General features: G+C 43.3%; 1 protein-coding gene across 3 annotated transcripts in view; it reads right to left on the bottom strand.

Annotated features, from left to right (window-relative positions):
* Ets1 (ETS proto-oncogene 1, transcription factor) overlaps positions 1–17,967 on the bottom strand; it is a 121,741-nt gene that overhangs the window by 59,476 nt on the left and 44,298 nt on the right. The window contains exon 1 of one of the 3 annotated variants that reach the window (XM_028776167.1): positions 2,717–3,048. The exons of the other annotated variants lie outside the window; for them this stretch is intronic. Within the exon in view, the coding sequence (XP_028632000.1) occupies positions 2,717–2,798 (82 nt within the window). The 5' untranslated portion in view covers positions 2,799–3,048. Of the gene's footprint in view, positions 1–2,716; positions 3,049–17,967 lie in introns of those variants that run through there. 3 annotated transcript variants of the gene reach the window in all.

The following is a 17,967-nucleotide window of genomic DNA, read 5'->3' as shown; positions in this document are numbered from 1 at the left end:
GGATCCTGGTCAAGTCCTAACCACAGAGAGGCTAACAAATGTTCCCGGTGTCCTGTCTCCAATATGGACCCTCAGACTTCTTCTCACTTCACTTCTTTGATTCTAGGAATCTGGGGAGGGGACAGAAAGGAAGTTCTGGTTTAACATCTCTGAGGTAACATCATACCCAACACTAGTTGTCTCCACTCTTGAGAAATGAAGCAATACAAAGAAAAACCATTATGATAAATACTAAAGTCCCAGTCATGGATAAGAACCCATGCTGTGAATAATCAAACTTTGACACAAGTGTCCTGTATAATCTGATGGGCCAGGTAAAGTTCTACTTAACATCTACTTAATATCATTTTTTTCTGTTAGCAAAAGATAACAGTCCTGGCTAGGGCTTCTTCCATCTTTGCACCTAAAAATTTAAGTCTCCACTGAAGTTTCTCCGCTGAGCCTCCAAAGGTAACTTACAGCATTGCTCACTGTATGTAATTGACAAGTTAGAAAGGCATTCATCTTTCTTCTGCCTCTGGCTCCATGCAGAATTCTGCCTAAGTGACTTAACTTTTCCGTGCCTCTAGCATCTCATCTGAGGTATGGGCATAATATTTACATAAATGCAACTACAGTCCAGAAAAATGCTTTAAAAAGTTATAATAATCAACAAATCATTGCTCTTTATTTTGTCTAAGAAAGTACTAGTAAATATATATATATACATATATGTATATATATATATATATATATATATGCACACACACATATATATATAATATTTTATATATATTATCAAAGTGAATGGCAGAAGACTCTTAATTTCTTGGACCTAATGAAATCTGGTTGCTTTGTTGCACTGAAGGACAGTGGCTCAGAAATTTTTTTTTTTAATTTTGAGAAATGATTTCACTATATTGCTCAAACTGGTCTTGATTACACTAGGTAGCCCCCAGGTTCACTCCCAACTTGCATCCCTTGAACACCATTTTTTGATAAAAAAAAAAAAAGCCACTGTAAAGGTGCTTCATATGATGAAGAAGAACTGCAGCATTAGGGCTGCCTAGCTCTAGTTTCCTGGTGGCGCCGCTCAATGAAGTTACTCACCCACAGTTTATGTTCTATCAATAACTGAAGCAATAGAATCAAATGCTTTGAAATCTCATAGATTTAATATTAAATTACCAAAACACATGCTTCAGCTGTTTGCTATGATCTAAAACACGTGCAGTCAGGAGCTCGCATTCACTGCCAGCAGGAAAGGTCCACTGTAGGTATGCGAACTGACATGATACACATGATGTTTCCCAGACGCCCAAATCTGTCTCTTCCCCATAAACACACATAGCACATATAAACAAGCCATTCTTAGGGAAAGGGCCTATTAGTTGAGTTTATATCTTCTCTGTGAACTATTCATTCACTTCTGCTATATATGGTTTCAATCAATTGTAACACGGAGAACTCCTGGTTCCCTTAAACACCCCAAAACAACCTTTGTAGCACCATTTCTATCTGTAGCTCTGAGTGCCTGAGAAGTCTCCACAGCTCCAGGAGAGACCCCCAGCTTAGCTTGGCCTTGACTGTCATCATACTGTGACAAGCCCAGTTTTTGTACAGAGTAATCCGGCACTGAATGTCAGGAGAGTCTCCGGAAGGGATGGGACTCAAATGTCTTTATTAATATTTTGAAGCACATCAGAATGTCAAAACCTCGTTGAAAGTATAAAGAACAGGTTAAATATGCAGTTCTTTACCGCAGAGGCAAAGATCGGGGACAGTAGTTAAACTTATGGATAATCTGTCCCGATAGAGATATGTGTTTTGACAGCTGATAGTTTTCCAAAATGTATCACCTTCTCCCTGTACCTTTCTAGATCTTTTCACCTCCAAAGTCACTTTTCTCTGAGGCCAGCTTCCTATCCTAAAAGAACGCACATTCCCTCACACTCTGATAGCGTCAGGAATCCTGGAGAGTCAACTCCATCTGTTGACCACTAAAATTCCCTTCTAAGACAAAATTCGAAGTCTTTACTCTCCCTCTCTTCTTCAAATCCTTTAAGCCTGCTAAATGAAACCATGAGCCAAAGACACTAAGTCACATCTGGTGGTGGGATGCTTTCCTTCTTCGAGGACCTTTGGTACAGGAGGCCAAAACACGGCAGAATAGAAAGGCAGTAAAGTCAGTTACTGCACTGAACGGGAAGGAATCAGACTTTCCCAAAGTTAAAACAGATTCATTTCGTTTCTCCTCCCACTACCTCCTCCTCAACCTAGAAAAGAGGAGTGAGACTCTAAGGGACTTATGACAGGGGCGATCAGGATGCAAGTGCTTGAAGGCCAGGCAGCTAGCCAGACACTCTTCCAACACTCCACAGGACCCTCCCATCAAGCTCCAGTACTGGGGAGACACAGTTGGGAGTAGGTGGGGGTGACCTGAGAGGCAGTGTCAGACGTCCCCTTGCTAACATTAAGGAACACTGCCAGTAGGTTCTCGCTTATGTGGGAAAATTGAAACACCGGAATAAGGGCGCTGGAAATTCTATAAGCTTTTTCCCATTAGTCACAAAAAACGCAGCTGTGAAAATAAATACATCCCCCACCCCCAAAAAATACCCCAAGGGTCTCGGGCCACCAACAGTCCTCCTGGCCTCGGTATCCCAGGCTCCTGAGGGAGCAGGGCAGCCCAGAGGGGACCCGGAGCTAGGGTGGGGGCCTCACTGTTGCCACTCACCCGGGGAAGGGAAAAGCTCCAGATCCACTTTTTCTGTCTTGATGATGGTGAGAGTTGGCTTGAGATCGACGGCCGCCTTCATGGTGCCCGGAGTTGAGGGGGGCGGCGGGATGAGAGCAAGTTTGCTGTTAACTGTTGTTTTGCTTTTTTTAATGGGGATTTTGAACCCGGGCGGGGGAAGGGGACAGAGCGCAGCCCTAAAATCTCAAATTCCCTCTGACCGCCCCGCGGGATGGTGCGCGCCCAGCCAGTCCGCGTGAAGTTGGCACTTGGCGGAGCAGAGAGCGCGCTTGGGTCCCAGCCTCGCCCGCGCCTCGCCCGTTCGCTCCTCCGTCCGAGGCGCTCGTTCGCTTGCTCGCTCGCTCGGCTGGCCGGCGCTGGCGCAGTGCAGCTCGCCTCCGCTTTAGGGCGTTCCTCACCGATCCCAGTCCCAGGGTCTCAGAGCCTGCCCTGCCCACTCGGCGGGGCGGCGGGGGCGGGGCGGAGGGGCGGGGCTTAGTACCTGCAGCCAATCTTCGCCCGCCTCCCAAAAGCGAAAGGAAGGGCGGGCGAGCCTTGCCCGGCGGCGCAGCTCCAGCTACTCCGCGCGTGCGGGGCGAGGGCCTCAGCCTACCGCTGGTGAGAATGGCTGGCTAGCTGGCTGCTGGCGTGCAGGGGCTGCTGCCACAGTCTCGGGAAAGTCCGTCTGATTCTGCACGCATTCTTGAAGGCTTGGTCACCCGCTGCGGCCCCGCTCCAGTAGCAGGCATAGTTTTCCAAGTGCGTGTACATCATTCATTCACAAAGCTTGACACACAGGACGTGAGGCGTGGGTGCGCAACGAGGGGCGCGTGCGGGGGATTCCACAGCAGGGGTCCTGCGAGGGTTCCAGCCTATGACTCAGAATCCCACCCGTGGGCAAGGCAAGGCCAGCATTGGTAACCAGAAACCTCAATCAGCTTCACTAGCTCAGAACCAAGCCTATTGAAGATCCTTAAAACTCAAGTTTCAAAGCTCCTGGATTAATTAGCCAGGGAGTACAGAACCTGTAACTGAGATTCTAACTATTCTGTTCCTCTAATTGTTTCACCATTTGGCAGACGCTTTGTCAGACGCTGCTCTATTAGAAAAATAAATAATAAATAAATAAAGCATCATTTCCTACATCACATCCAACAGCATTCTGGTATGAATCTCTGGGGTTCATCACAGTGCATGTCCTTGTCATATTTGGGAACTTCCAACACGCCAGATAACAAAATGAGTGAAGATAATCTATAATTTGCCACCGATAGTTAGCTACTATACATCGAGATAGTTGGTATATATTAACAAATCATCCAGAACATGGCAGTATATGTGTAGCTGGAGCAAGACACTGACATCTACCTCTTTGAGTAAAAGACAACATAATAAATCTTCCCGAGCAACCTCAGGAAAAGCTATTCTTAGTACTGTTTCCTGATTTCTAAGCATGTGTTGAACTGCTACCACTTGCCTGCAACTGTAACTTCTGCTCCAGTAAACTTATTCACACCTGCTAACTTTTATCGCAGCATGTTTAACCCCTTTGAGCTGTAGCAGTGTACAGGATTCCCAAAGCAAATCGGACTGGTAGGGTGGGGGGCAGCACTAGAGTGTCAATCTCTGTGTCTTGGTCAAATCTCCAGTCTCCACCCTTCTTGGGTGATCAGAGGAAAATATGTGTATGTGATAATCCTCATTTTTTTTTTGAAAGAACAAAGACTGTTGCAGTCCAGCTGTGTTTCTGCAAGGTATGAGAAAACAATGCTGGCCTCCAAATGACGAGAACAGACGCTTCAGAGTCTGGGAAAAGCTCAGGGAACCAGCTGATGAATGAATTGTACGTTCGCACGCTCAAATCAGCAGCAAGGCAAAGACTCTTGGACTGGTCCCTCCTTATTATGACGTCTGTAGAACTGGACAAACTAAGGGTTCCTTTGGGGAATTTTCATTTTGATGGTGCAGTCTTATGAAAATGCTGGAGAGTTTTCACTTTATTTGCAAAAGCGGTTTCCTCAGAATCCCTCCTTCCTCACGCCCTCCCCAGGGCCTCTTCCTCCAGTAAACTAGTGTTTAGTTGACATGCAGGCATGTACAACTACACGAAAGGAGGCCTCCCACAATCCACCTGGGATCATTTTCTACCCTAGCAACAGTGAGTGAACACGTTCCTTGTGATGCTTCCACAATGACCATCAGTTCATTGGTCTTTCTGTTCCTAACCATGTCCTGATGTCTAAAAGCTCGAAATACCCTCATGTCCACATAAAAAGGTGTGATTGGGACACATTCTGATATCGAATGTTCGAAAACATCTGAAGTCCCATGCATACAGCGGGATCTGGTTGAAACTTCTGTAGTGTGAGAAGCACTGAGAGAGATCCAGTTAAGATATTTATACACTTTGATATTGATTGATACACCAATCATCCAATCAGGACTGTCGATCACTTAATGTTCGACAAATGGAATTTGCATTCTCTTTATATAGTACAAGTAGATTTCCCCAAACATTCTTGCGGAGTTTAAAAACCATTACTACATTTTACCTATCCAAACAAAAATAAAATAATAATAAAAGATAAAATCATATGCTTTGCCCCAAGCCTAGGACATTACAGACATTCAATAAAGGTTTCTTGAGTGAGGCGCTATGAGCTTACTGGTTGCTCTGGGCTTCTACTAATACACTGCCTGCAATGAACATGGCCTAAGAGGTGTCAGAAACTCTGCAGTGAGAGCTGTCCTTTGCTCCTTACGGTAAAATAGAACACCTCTCCTCACCACTTACTTTCATATGTGGCTCACCCTACCTACCAGCCAAAAAGTTTTGCCTTCCATATACCTGAGCACACTATTTCAAGACTGACGGTCAAGACTTGGTGGTGGGTTCGGGGAGGGAGAGTTTGCTTTCTACTGGGAGAAAACAGATCTGTATCTTTAAAAGTCCCTTAGGCTCTAGCTAATTACATCTGATCAAGGGTTGGGAGACCTTGCAGAATATGGATCTTGAGTCCCAAAAGGCATGAATGGCATCAAGACAAGAGTCACCTTCATACAGGGATTTCCTCACCACCAGGCACACATTACAAAAAACAATAATCTCCCTTTGTTCTTCCCTCCATCCTGTTCCAAACTCATTAAGTATATAAAAAATACGCTTAATTTCAAAGAATCGTGAAAGACATAAACTTCCACTCCAGAAATGTGCTAGAATTCTCTGCATTTCAAACCTTTAAAAATATGCCTCATGAATGGTAGGCACAAAAAAACATTCAGGTCCCTAACGATTGATGCCAAGCAAGCTCGTGACTCACAGATGTTGACTTACTGGTATAAATGTAAGATAAAAAAAAAAAATCTCAAGCTCTCAGTTAACAACCTGTTTAAGCTGCACTTGTGGTCCCCTTTCAGTCTGAGAAAAAAACAAACCTACAGTCCCTATCATACTCTGAAAAACACACACACACACACACTTCAAAAACTGAACTCTCTACCAAGAAGTTTCTATCTGCTAAGTTTGGTGCAAAACACAGGGGTAAGAAAAATACCCAGGACCTCAATATCTACCATCACCAAGCAGCAGTAAAATAGAAAAGCTGAGATGAGGGGGTGGAATTAAAATAACTATTAATTAAACTATAATTCCAAAAGGCCTTAGGGTCAGTTTGGGAGCTGTTCCGGAGACTCAGAAGGTGGTGTTGATGACTGAAGGCAGGCTCTGTGACCTCACCAAAGCCATTTAACCTTTTGGGTGTCACAACCTCATCTCTGCTTCAGGGAATAAACCACCCCCTGGATCTTCCTAGCTTGTAATACAGACTCATTAGCTATTGTTCCAGGCGAACAATACACAATGGGCCATAAGAGAGCTGTAGTTGGGGAGAAAGAGAGGAGGGAGGGGAGGACTTGAGGGCCTATTTGGCCCAGAAAACTCTGTAATGACAGAGATAATGAGGAGTATGGGTTCAGAAGTAAGAATTGTTCTTTTTAACTTAACCAACGTAATCTGTTAAATTTTGACTGTTAAATCACTTAATGCTGAAACTCAGGTCCCCCATGTTTGAAGCAGGGAAAATAAAAGCACCCATGTTTTAAGATTATCGGCATGATTAAATGAGGCAATGCATGCAAAGTGTTAGCAGAATGTCTAGGGTAGGAACGTGTTCAGTTAACGGCAAAGGATTATTATTGTCTTTAGTATTCAGAATCTGAGAGAATATTTGAGAGATCACTTTAAGGCTTTCTCTCTGGACATTTCTGTGGAGTAGATTAGATCCTCAGTTAACTGAATTGTCACCTGGGAGAATTCAGACAACTATAATGTTGAATTTTAAAACCCAGCACCCCTCCATGGATCTTGAGTAGAGAACTACCCAGCGGTAGCCTTGACTGAGAAATTCCAGCACTGACTGAGGAAGAAAACCAGTGTAGTTGTATTTGCCCTGAAAGTGAGAGAAAGGGTATTGTTCTAGATCATACTGGAAGCAAAACCTCAGACCCTCACCTTTACATGGTTCAGTGAGATGGAAGTCTGTTAGTGACTTCATCTACAGACCTCCTAGTCACCAGAGGAGAAAACTGAGTTTATCCTTCCCACACAAAGCCACCTGCATTTGACCAGGTAGGTGACCAGGCAGCTTCGAGAAACCCAGCAAGATTCTGTGCCGTCATGGACATGTACACTGTAGACTAACCACCCTCATTCCCTGTGGGAGACAGCTTGGCATGGGCTATAAGGAGAAAGGGGGTCTGGCTTGGCTCCATTGCTGTCTGCAGTTTCTTAGGCTATAATTACGAGCCATTCAACTGCATCTGCAGCCCCAACAATGTGGGATGGATCGGCCTAATCCACAGACCAGGCGACATTTTCAAACCCATCAGTTTAGACATCACGTATTCTTCTCACAGCAAATCAGACTTGGCACAGACAGAAAAAGAAGAAGAAGAGCTGCCAATCAAAACCGCAGTGCTTGGGAGCCTTCTTCACACCCAGGGTCAGCTCGTTTCCTTAATCTCACTGAACATCTTTTGGGGCTGTCATTGTTTTCTGGGCCAAGAGAATGTAGAACATAGACTGCCCTGTAAGCCTGTGGGGCTCTTATCGTTTGGAACTCAATTTAAGTTCTTCTACGCTGGGTGCATGGATGGAGGAATGAATGTATTGGCACAGATGACAGGAGAACTGTGTTCTCAAACAAAGCAAAAGCTCCTAACAACAGGCTTTTACCCCATGGCAACAGGATTCCATTCTAGCCCCCAGGGCTCCAGGTGGTTTCATCCAGGCAGATCTTACCCCTGATCTTACCCAGGTTTTCTTTTAGGTTAAAAAGACAATGCCAAAGTTCAAAATGGATTTTTGCTGTAGGTATGGCTTGAATTTTACACTCAAATAATTTCACTGCCCACTCACTTTCATTTTTAAATGCCAGGTCAGTCCACCCAAAAGACTTACATGTGCCCCTCTCTGAAGATGAAGGAATAGAGATGAAGTGATGGATTTATTTATCCCTTCTGTTTGGGGAGCTGTAAGTCAAGCAAAGAAGTAGACAGTTGCAGAAGGAACAGCCCTGACAGAAGAGGGGAGACGCAAAAGGAATAGAAGGGGTTGTCTCTGGAAACAAGAGAGGTTGAGAGACATCAAAGGGGCAGCAGCAGTGTCATTGTGGGTTTATGTCTGAGCTTTTCTGGGTCTTTCTTGAGTTCCCAAGAATCCAGATGAAATTAGCACCTGCTAATGAATCCAGGACTTCAAGGAAGGGAAGCCAACAGCCAGGGAACTAGGAGAGGAAGTAGAGAGAGAGAGCTCATTCTGAAAGAACCACAAAGGACCCAGGGTAGAATCTTAGGGGTCAGGGTAGACCTTAGGAGGTCACAGAAGATGGCAGGGTCATGGAAGATGGCAAGGCAGGTCAGGGTATTTCTCAGGGTTTCTTTCCTCACATGGACACTTGCTGTAAGGAAGAATATCCCCCCTAGAAACTTTATCTCCTCCCCTACAAGACAACTCTTTTCTGTTCTGCAGCCTGGGTGCCTACAAAGTATGTGCTGAAATCTGCATGTCTGCCTCCTTCATTTTCATTATCCCTTTGTCAGAGAGCTGAATACAGCTGGAACTCAATAAATAATTATATTTCATTAATAAAAAGGTAACTTCCTGACATCTCAAATATGGGTACTTACAGAAAAAATAATAATGAAACTCATTTACTAGTTTTCTTTTGCCTAAAAGTCAGACAAGTCTGCCCAAAATTTACATTAAAGGAGTAAACAGCTCTCTTTAACCAAAAAGATCCTTATGATGTTTTATTCTAGTTAATTCTGCTTACTCTGCTTATCCTCCCATCCACGGAATACTTAAAATGCTAGCATGGTCACTATATTCTTCTGATTTCTTTTCATCCCTGTTGTCACACATGTGGTTGTTTGTAGAGAATGGCCTTTAGTTTACCCCCCAGCAAGCTATGTGTTTTCTTGTCAGTCTGGAAATTTCACACAGTAGGCCGCTTAGGTCTCAGACTCTGCTCAGAAGCCATCTTGGGACTCTCTCAATCTGAATCTTCATTTCACAGACCACTGTAAAGACAGACCAGCAGTACCTGTATAGCATATATACATATACATATATGTATATATGCTGAACACACACATATTACTTGCAAGATGAAGAAAATACATACAATGGCTTCAAGTTTGGGTGTCTTTAGGGAAAAGAGGAAGGCACGGCTCACAGGGAGGTCTGCATTTTCAAATGTCTCAGTCTGCTATAAAGGTATTCCAGACACTGAGCAATGAAGGGGTGGATGGGAAGATGATGGGGGTGTGGAACAGGGTGGAAGGGGGAAGGGCAGGGAAAGCCACTGAGCTACCAGCTACAGATGCCTGAACGCACCCAGAGACATGGTGAGATAGAATCACACTCACTGCATCTATTTGTATATGTGAGTAGGTAATCAAGATGTAGGGACAGAAAATTTGGCTAATTCTGGGCCATGGATCCTGACAGGAATTGTGGACAAACACACATTAGTTTTCATTTCTTTTTCCAGTACTGAAAAACAAGAAAAACTCAAATGAGTCATACTGGGAACTTGGTACTAACCAGTAAACATGTTATGAGTATATTCCTATAATCATCTAGATATCTTGCTTGCATTAAGCGCCTTTCCTTGACTGTCATGACAGTTTCTTAATGAATTAATAAGAATTCCAGCATTATCATAATTAACACTAATAACAGAGGAACTAGAACACATGTGCCACTTCAAATATAGGTGTGTGTGTGTGTGTGTGTGTGTGTGTGTGTAGAATCTGAATTCCATGAATATTCAGATACATAAATCTGGAAAAACAACTTTAGGGTGTCCAGTGTATCAGGGTATTAGAATAATTACTCATACTTTTTTTTTAATTTTCCAAATACCTCCAAGTATATCACCCCTATAAAACTGACAGATGAAAACCAGCCTCAAGAGGGGATGTCTGCTTTGCTAGGATCGCAGGTCATGCTGGATGCTATGTCATGAAGGCTCAAAGAAAGAGAGATGTGAAGTCCAGCCTAATCTGTGCTTCCTCCACACCAAGCCTCAGCCTCAGGTTGGAACCAGAATGAGGTGGAAAGCACAGTCATTGACGTACAGCTCAGCTCAGCCCCCCGGGATTGGCTCCCACACACTGAAACTCCTTTTTCCTAGGAGACAATGAAGAGGGGAGAAGCAAAGCCCACAGGTATATCATACAAAGATGTATTGCATTATAGTAAATCAAGCCTGTGAAGTCATACTTGTTCAAGCACTCTGAGTTTAGAATGATAATTCCAGACACGAGAGGTGGAGAAGAAAGAAGAAACCATCTAGAAGTTCCTTCTAAGTGGAAATGCTTTTAATCGGGGATCTGAAACACATGTTCTCCCAGATTGGGAAACCAGCTTGAAAGAGTTCTTCACAAAGGGGCCTTGGGTGGGAAGCACCCAAGGGACCCATTGAGAGAGGGAGGAGCACAGCTGGGTGGGGAGCGGGCAGCTGACTGGTAGGAAAGAACAAAAGGCAGGCAGTTCTCATGTGGCAGGTTCCCAGGAGTGAATACTTTCCAGGAATTTTAAATAATGTGTGTATATGACATATATGTATATGATGTATATGTATATGTATATGTATATGTATATGTATATGTATATGTATATGTATATGTATATGTATATGTATATGTAGGGAGGGAGAGAGAGAGAGAGAGAGAGAGAGAGAGAGAGAGAGAGACTGTAGACTGTAAACATTTTTTTCAGGGAAGTCCATAGTGCTGAAAGAGGCCTGATGGCTGGCAACTGCTATCTGGCACTCAGAAAGGACCCAGAACTCACATAAATACTTATATCTCAGAGTTCATAATGCATTCTCCCTTGGAGAACTCTTTTAAATTGAATTGAACTGAGTTGCAGAGATAAGAACACAATTCCAGAAGATGTCCCAGGTCTCAAACACTCAGAACACACATAGCTTTTTGCCAAGCACAACTCTCAGGCTTTGGTGTCCTCGCCGCTTGGAACACACCACTAAACTGCAAACCACCCAGGAGACGATGAGGCGGAGTAGCAAATGACACTCATGAGCAGTGTATAGACTAGAGCTGGAATGTGACCTTTGCCACGTCTGGTCACTTGTCTTCTGACCTCAAAAAACTTTGATTTCTTCATCTGTCCATGGAGATGATAAAAGCTCCCAATTCAGAGTTGAGTATGATACAAGTTGTGTCCAGTGCATTATTCTTATTATGTCTGACAGAATGAGTATCCAATAACTCTTACCTGTTGTTATCACCTTTAAAACTTGGAATTGGTCCTAGAGTAGTAGTATAAACCTGTAGTCTTGGCATGTGAGAGATGTTAACTGGAGGGCTGGGGCTGGGGTCAGGGGATCAAAGTCATCTTTGGTGTAAAGGTTAATGTTAATTGTCAATTTGACAGAATCTAGAATCACCTGGGAAACAGACCTCTGGGTATGCCTCTGAGACGTTATCTTGAGTTCATTAATTAGGGTGGGAAGATCCACCCATTGTCGGTGGTGCCATTCCCTGACTGGACTCATGAACTTCATGGATGGAGAAAGGGAGTTGAGCAAAGGGAGTTGAGTGGCCACCAGCAATCTTCACTCCCTGCTCCCTGACGGTGGGTGTCCTATGAACGGCTGATTCAATTTCGGTTGTCTTGACTTGCCCATCATGACAGACTGTACCTCGAACTCAGAGCAAAAGCAAACCCTTTCAGTCTTAAGTTGCCTTTAACACACAAACAGGAAAAAGAAACTAAGACAACTTGGTTACTTGGCAAGTTTGAGGACTGCTTGGGCTGCATGACACCCTGTCTTACCCCACCCAGCTCCATCCGCACCAGAACTGTGACTTTTGATTTAGTGAGCACAAACTCTTCAAGAATGTTAATCCAAACCACTGAACACTGTTTTCGTCAGAAACAGATTAGACCCTGGCATCCCTCTTGGTGTGTGCCTTTTACCATCAGACACAAGGAGTAAAGATAAAGTTAAGCAAATAAATCTCACAAATCCTTGATTCCGTACCCTTGTAGATGAAATGACAATAATTTCCTTTGTGGAAATGTAAGACAGACAGCTAAGGAACTAGGTCATATGCACATAGTTGTACTACCAATTAACAGCTAAGATGTGTTCATACCCTCGGGGCTCCTTCTAAAACCGGGTCCACTTCTCTTAAGTGCAAGATGTGATAGCCATGCAGTGATTTTGAAGAAAATCATATCTTCTTAAAGCAGCCAGCCTCAGCATTTATTCAGCTTCCCATCAGTGTGGGAATGTATCAAAACTCATCGATAATCCAGGACAGTGACAGAATTACCAATATAGGTAGCACCCCTAAAAGCCTGGATTTGCCATCCAGATGTGAGATGATATTTTACTTGCCAGGAATGGCCACCTGTGTGGGCTAGCTGTCCCAAAGGATCCTAGGAAAGGCTTACTACACACTCTTTGGGCTGCTATTGTGAACCATCACTGCTCCAAGTCATCCCCCCACACACACACCCTGGCAGCAACACAGATTTTTCTATTTAGGGGGCTTCAGCTACATGATTTGCATTCTGACTCTACCATTGCCTGGTGCCTTGCCAGCAAAGCTGGCATTACGGGACTCATGCTATCACCCCATTTGCCCACTCCATCTTGGCAAGACCAGCGTCTTATTGTTGGGAAGGCAGAGTTAATTGGTATTTCTAGGGGTGTTTGGTTAACTCACCTCACCTTAGCTCCAAGTTGGTTAAAAAAAAAAAAAAGTGTAGCTTTGCCCTTTTCAAAAGCCACAGCAAATGAGCGATGGGGAAATAGTTCACAAGGCACATGGCTAGGTCCTCTGGCTTGCCTTTTCTTTCCCCTCTTTTTCTTTCCAGTGACTTTGGGGAGGTTTGGGCACTGATCCTGCACACACAATACACTTCTTGTTCTGCTTTTCACTGCAGAGCAGCCGTGAATAGCTCTGTCTAAAATTATAAGTAGGGGCAGCCCCAGGCAGCAAGAGATCAGAGCTCTCATGCTGGGCTTCAACAAAGACCCTGCTCTTTCCCAACAATTAGCCCAGCAAAAAAGGACATCTATCTCCCTCCATTAAACCCACCACGTGCCTTCAAGTCAGCCCATTGTAAAGCTAATTAAATAACACGCCTCTCTCCCCATGCAGGTCTCCTGATTAGCTTCTCTCAGCCAGAAACTTCTGCAAAGAGCCTAGAGATAGACAATCCAATCTTCTAATTCTCAGGACCCCGCCCCCCTCCCCATCACCAATTTGCCACAGCCCTTGAAAAGCCACCCTTATCAATACCAAGGAATCCATTCATGTTTCCATCTCTCTCACAGCCCACTCTAGTCACTCCCAGCTTGACAGCATAGACTAAACTGACATTCTTTTGAAAATAATTTATTCAGGAAGGCAGAAGTTTCTAGTACAGTATGATCTTTGAGGAGCATCAGCCCACATCTCAGCCAGCGGAGTGGAGCATTTGGTGAAAGATTTTGACAAGGCCAAAGGCAGATGTAATGAACCTTAGGTAGATGTCCCTTTGTTCAGGAAGGCCTTAGTGCTATGTACAAGACAAGCACAACCTTCTGGGAAAGACAATACTTACATAGGAGATCTGGGATACAAAGAAATATTACCACCAGTTCTTGTCAAGCATCGTGTAGAAACGAATGGGAAACTCTAAGATCTCTACTACCAGGCAGCTAAGATGCAAGTGAAGGCTCAAATGTGGTTCCATTTTCCCTTCAATCTCATTTCTCCCTTCATTCACAGAAAGCCCTTGCTCTCTAGCTAGCAACCCCAGACTTTTTGGAATCTAGAATTGTATGCTTTTATGCACTTTTACAAGACCTGGTCTAGCTTCCTCCACTGTGCTGACAAGATTAAGCAGCAAACGTTTCCTCCCAGATACAATTTCTAAGGTCTTCCTTGCTAAAAATCAGTTGTTTTCTCTACTAGGTTCTCAAGACAAGCAGCCTTCAAATGTGTACATGCAGGCTTCTCATGGAGTAATTGTTAGATTACTGAAGATAATTCAATAGATGAATGGATGGATGCGTGGGTAGGTGGATGGATGGAGTGTGTGGGTGAGTGGGTGGATGGGTAGATAGGCAGATGATGGATGGATGGATGGATGGATGGATGGATGGATGGATGGGGTGGGTGGGTGGGTGGATGGACGGATGAGTGGATGGATGGATGATGGAACTGTTCTTGTTCAATATGATCTAAGGTGGTTAGTTCATTTTACTACTAATTCAACATCACAACAGTTGGTCTTTATTCTTAGAAAGGGGACTGCTATTTTACAGCATGAGTCTTCCTATTAAAATTACCAGAACTCATCCTCTTTCTCCCGTCACCCCCCTCTGTGTGTGGAGGGGAGTGGGGGGGAGATGTGTATCCCCTCTCTGTCTCTTCTCTCTTGGAAGGAGACTAGGCTAGCCATTTGGCTCTAGAACTAAATTGTTTCATGCTAGCTTCTGGACTTAAACCTTCCTTCTTGCTTTCTTAGACTCAGAAGAGAGACCAAACCTTTCCTTCCAACAGTTTTTGAGAAGACTCACACCAGGTGTATCACAACACTGGGGAGGCTGAGGCAAGGACCATCAAGAGGTGAATGACAGGGTCAGCGAGATGGCTTAGTCACTAAAGGCACTTGCTGCCAAGCCAGATGATCTGAATTTGATTCCCAGGTCCCACACAGTGAAAGGACAGAACCAACTCCCACAAGCTGTCCTCTACCTTCTCACTATGGCACATGTGTATCTTCCCCACACATGCACACTAAATAATGAGAGAGACAGAGACAGAAATAGCAAGGCCAGCCTGACCTTTGGAGTGACATTGTCTCAAAACAGAATGAGGAGAAGGAGGGGGAGGAGGGGAGGGGAAGAGGGGAGGGGAGGAGGGGAGGGGAGGAAGACTACTTGTCAATATTCTTAGATGTTCTACACAAGTAAGCAGGTGACTACTTTATAAAGCAACCCCATATGCTGTATGTCTGTAGATTTTTGAACTGTCAAGTCCCCGAAATTCAATGATTTTAAGTAATTAAAAGTAATTAAGTAATTAAAGTAATTAAAGTAGTCTCACCCATAACACATATGCTTTGCAGCAGAAGTCACTGTCTGAGGGTTCTTGTATGCCTTTGTGACCATGCATAATGGCATGAGTGGCCATTTTCCTTACTTGTTCCTTATCATCGGGGCTCCTAAAACTATGTGCTTTCTGATATGTTCCATATCGTTCTATATGTTCTATATAGAAAACCATAAGCACTCACCCAGAGAGTAAGTAATAATAATAAATGAGTTTATAACCTCTGACCCTAGACTAAAAGAGGAAGCACCAGTATTTGCTCTGCAATCCTTCATCCTGGCAAGCTTTCCTGTGTACTAACAGGGAATGTCTATTTTGTGATGACCACGATGGATTATAAGCTTGAGAATAGAGTCTGGCTGGCAATGGGCTCTTCTATTAGTGTCTTCTACTTTCCCTTCTCAAAGGGTGCCTTAAGGAAAACTAATCCAACACCTCTTGAACATGTTGAAAAACAAGACAATAAATAAGACAGAGAGGTCAACATTTGCCTGTAGATTTGTCTCCTTAAGATAGGTGTGAAAACAGCCACTGAGTATTGAGCCTGGAAAAATCATGCCTGCTAATGTATCAGAGATGTATCAAATACAAACAAGCTGTTGATATCAAAGATAAACAGAAAGCGTGGCTGAAAGCGAAGAATTATTATAAATGAGTAAAAATATGACATTGTAATAATCAAAACAAAATAATATGTGCATATAATAAAGCAGATTTAATCTAAGGGTTTAGAAGCTTAGAAGAAATATATATATTGAGTCTGCATTGTCAGACTCATTGGCTTCAGGAACCAAGTACATCAGATATGCATGGTGTCATCTAAGGTGTTAGAGACTAGCATTTATTATGTGCATTATAAATACCTGTCTTCTGAAAATAGCTGAAGTTTTGAGCAATGTTTAAAGGCACATTAGACAAATCAACACCTACAAGAAGCCTCTCTTTAGGAGGAAGAAGTGCACAGAATTTGCTAGAAGGGGCAGTGTGCTGACAGTTCTTGTCAATATGTTTCAGTTAGCAGGTTATTTAAGCAATGCTTCAGATTAAGCTAGCCATATAATTCTACAAACAGGATCCCTAACTGGGAAATAGTCATTTCATGTTATCTTCGGTTTGGATCACTCTAAATACTTAATGGATCAAACCTTAGTACTAAATAGAAACAGGCATCCCTCCTTTCCTTTGATTGAAGTCACAGTGACTGCCTGCTCCAGCATGGAAGCTCCAAGAACGTTCCCAGCCACTTCACTGAACAACATTTCTAGGCTAGCCCAGAGAAGCATCCCATATGTACTATTTACTGGGGCAGGGATATTCTTTCCTGTGTTCTATTTAACTCTGATCCAAGACAGCTGTACAAAATACTGAAGACACGTATTAGCTCAGCTGTTTCAAACCGTCCTTTTAAGTCTAATTTACCACTCCAAGACCTTTAACTGTGGTTTGCTTCTATCCATAGATTTCTATTAGGCATTTTATCACTTTCACACCACAAGCCAACTGAGTCATCATTTTCCCACCAATAAAAAAAGTAAATAGGGAAGAAAAGAAGGCTTGGGGGTGGCAGATGATGAGATTATTAACCCATGATTCCTACCCATCCTCCCTTAGAAATAAATGGAGTTGTCCTTGGGAGGTGAATACAGTGAAGTTCCAAGGCATATATCTGCCTGAGCTTAAGAATGAACCCAGGGAGGAAAGAACTCCCAACTGCAGATTAAGAGAAGCAGAGGGTGGATTCAGATGCTTTCCCATGGGAACTAGGGGTGAGGGGAAACTGACGTGATATAAGTGTCTGCATCCAGAGATTTGGGTTCTATTGTGCATCTCCTGATGCTGTGGCAGGAAAACACTCAAGAGCCTTGGGAAGAGGAGCAGCCACCAAAGAAAAAAGCCCCCCGTTTCTAACTGTTTTGTTCTCATTTTACAGGCATTTAGGGATTCAGTAGTTAGCATGCTCTGAAAGAAATTTGATAATAACGGAAACGAGCTACAAATGCACCAATACTGCATTCTGGGGGACATCCCACTGCTCTAAAGCTATACATCCCAATTCTTCACCAAATCCATCTTCAAGAAAGAAAATTTAAATTAAAAAAACCGGAACAACACAGGGAAGGGACTTGAGGGGCAATTTCAAGTCCACTGCTTACGGACAACTTCAATCTAAGAGACACTTCTACTTTCCTTAGACCGAATGTTTATTCCTTCTAAATGCCCAAATTAAATATATTTAATTGTATTAAACCTCTTGCCTGTGTGTAGGTCCAGGATGTTTATTAGATAACTGCTAGTGACTTTCTTTAAAAGTTATCAAAGACAAAACATGAAAATTAAAGAAATGCCAGTATGTTTGTATGAAACACATGAAATTGCCTCCAATAAGATTTATTGGCTGATTGATTAAAAAAGAAAGCACCAAAGATATTATACTTCAAAAAGTCTTCAGGTTTCATTGACTTCAAATACACTGAAGGGGTTTTGAAATGAAATACTGTTTGTTTGGGTTTCAGTGTGACACAGGAGGTGAGCAAAGGGCACCAATGGTCCTGTTTAGAGATGTAGGAATGGATGATCATATACATAGCTACAGTTGCAGACTGTGCCTT

The sequence above is a fragment of the Grammomys surdaster genome, unplaced genomic scaffold (assembly GCF_004785775.1).
Source record: "Grammomys surdaster isolate TR1022 unplaced genomic scaffold, NIH_TR_1.0 266, whole genome shotgun sequence".
In the NCBI taxonomy this organism is placed as follows: Eukaryota; Metazoa; Chordata; class Mammalia; order Rodentia; family Muridae; genus Grammomys; species Grammomys surdaster.
This window is presented reverse-complemented; position numbering and strand designations above follow the sequence as displayed.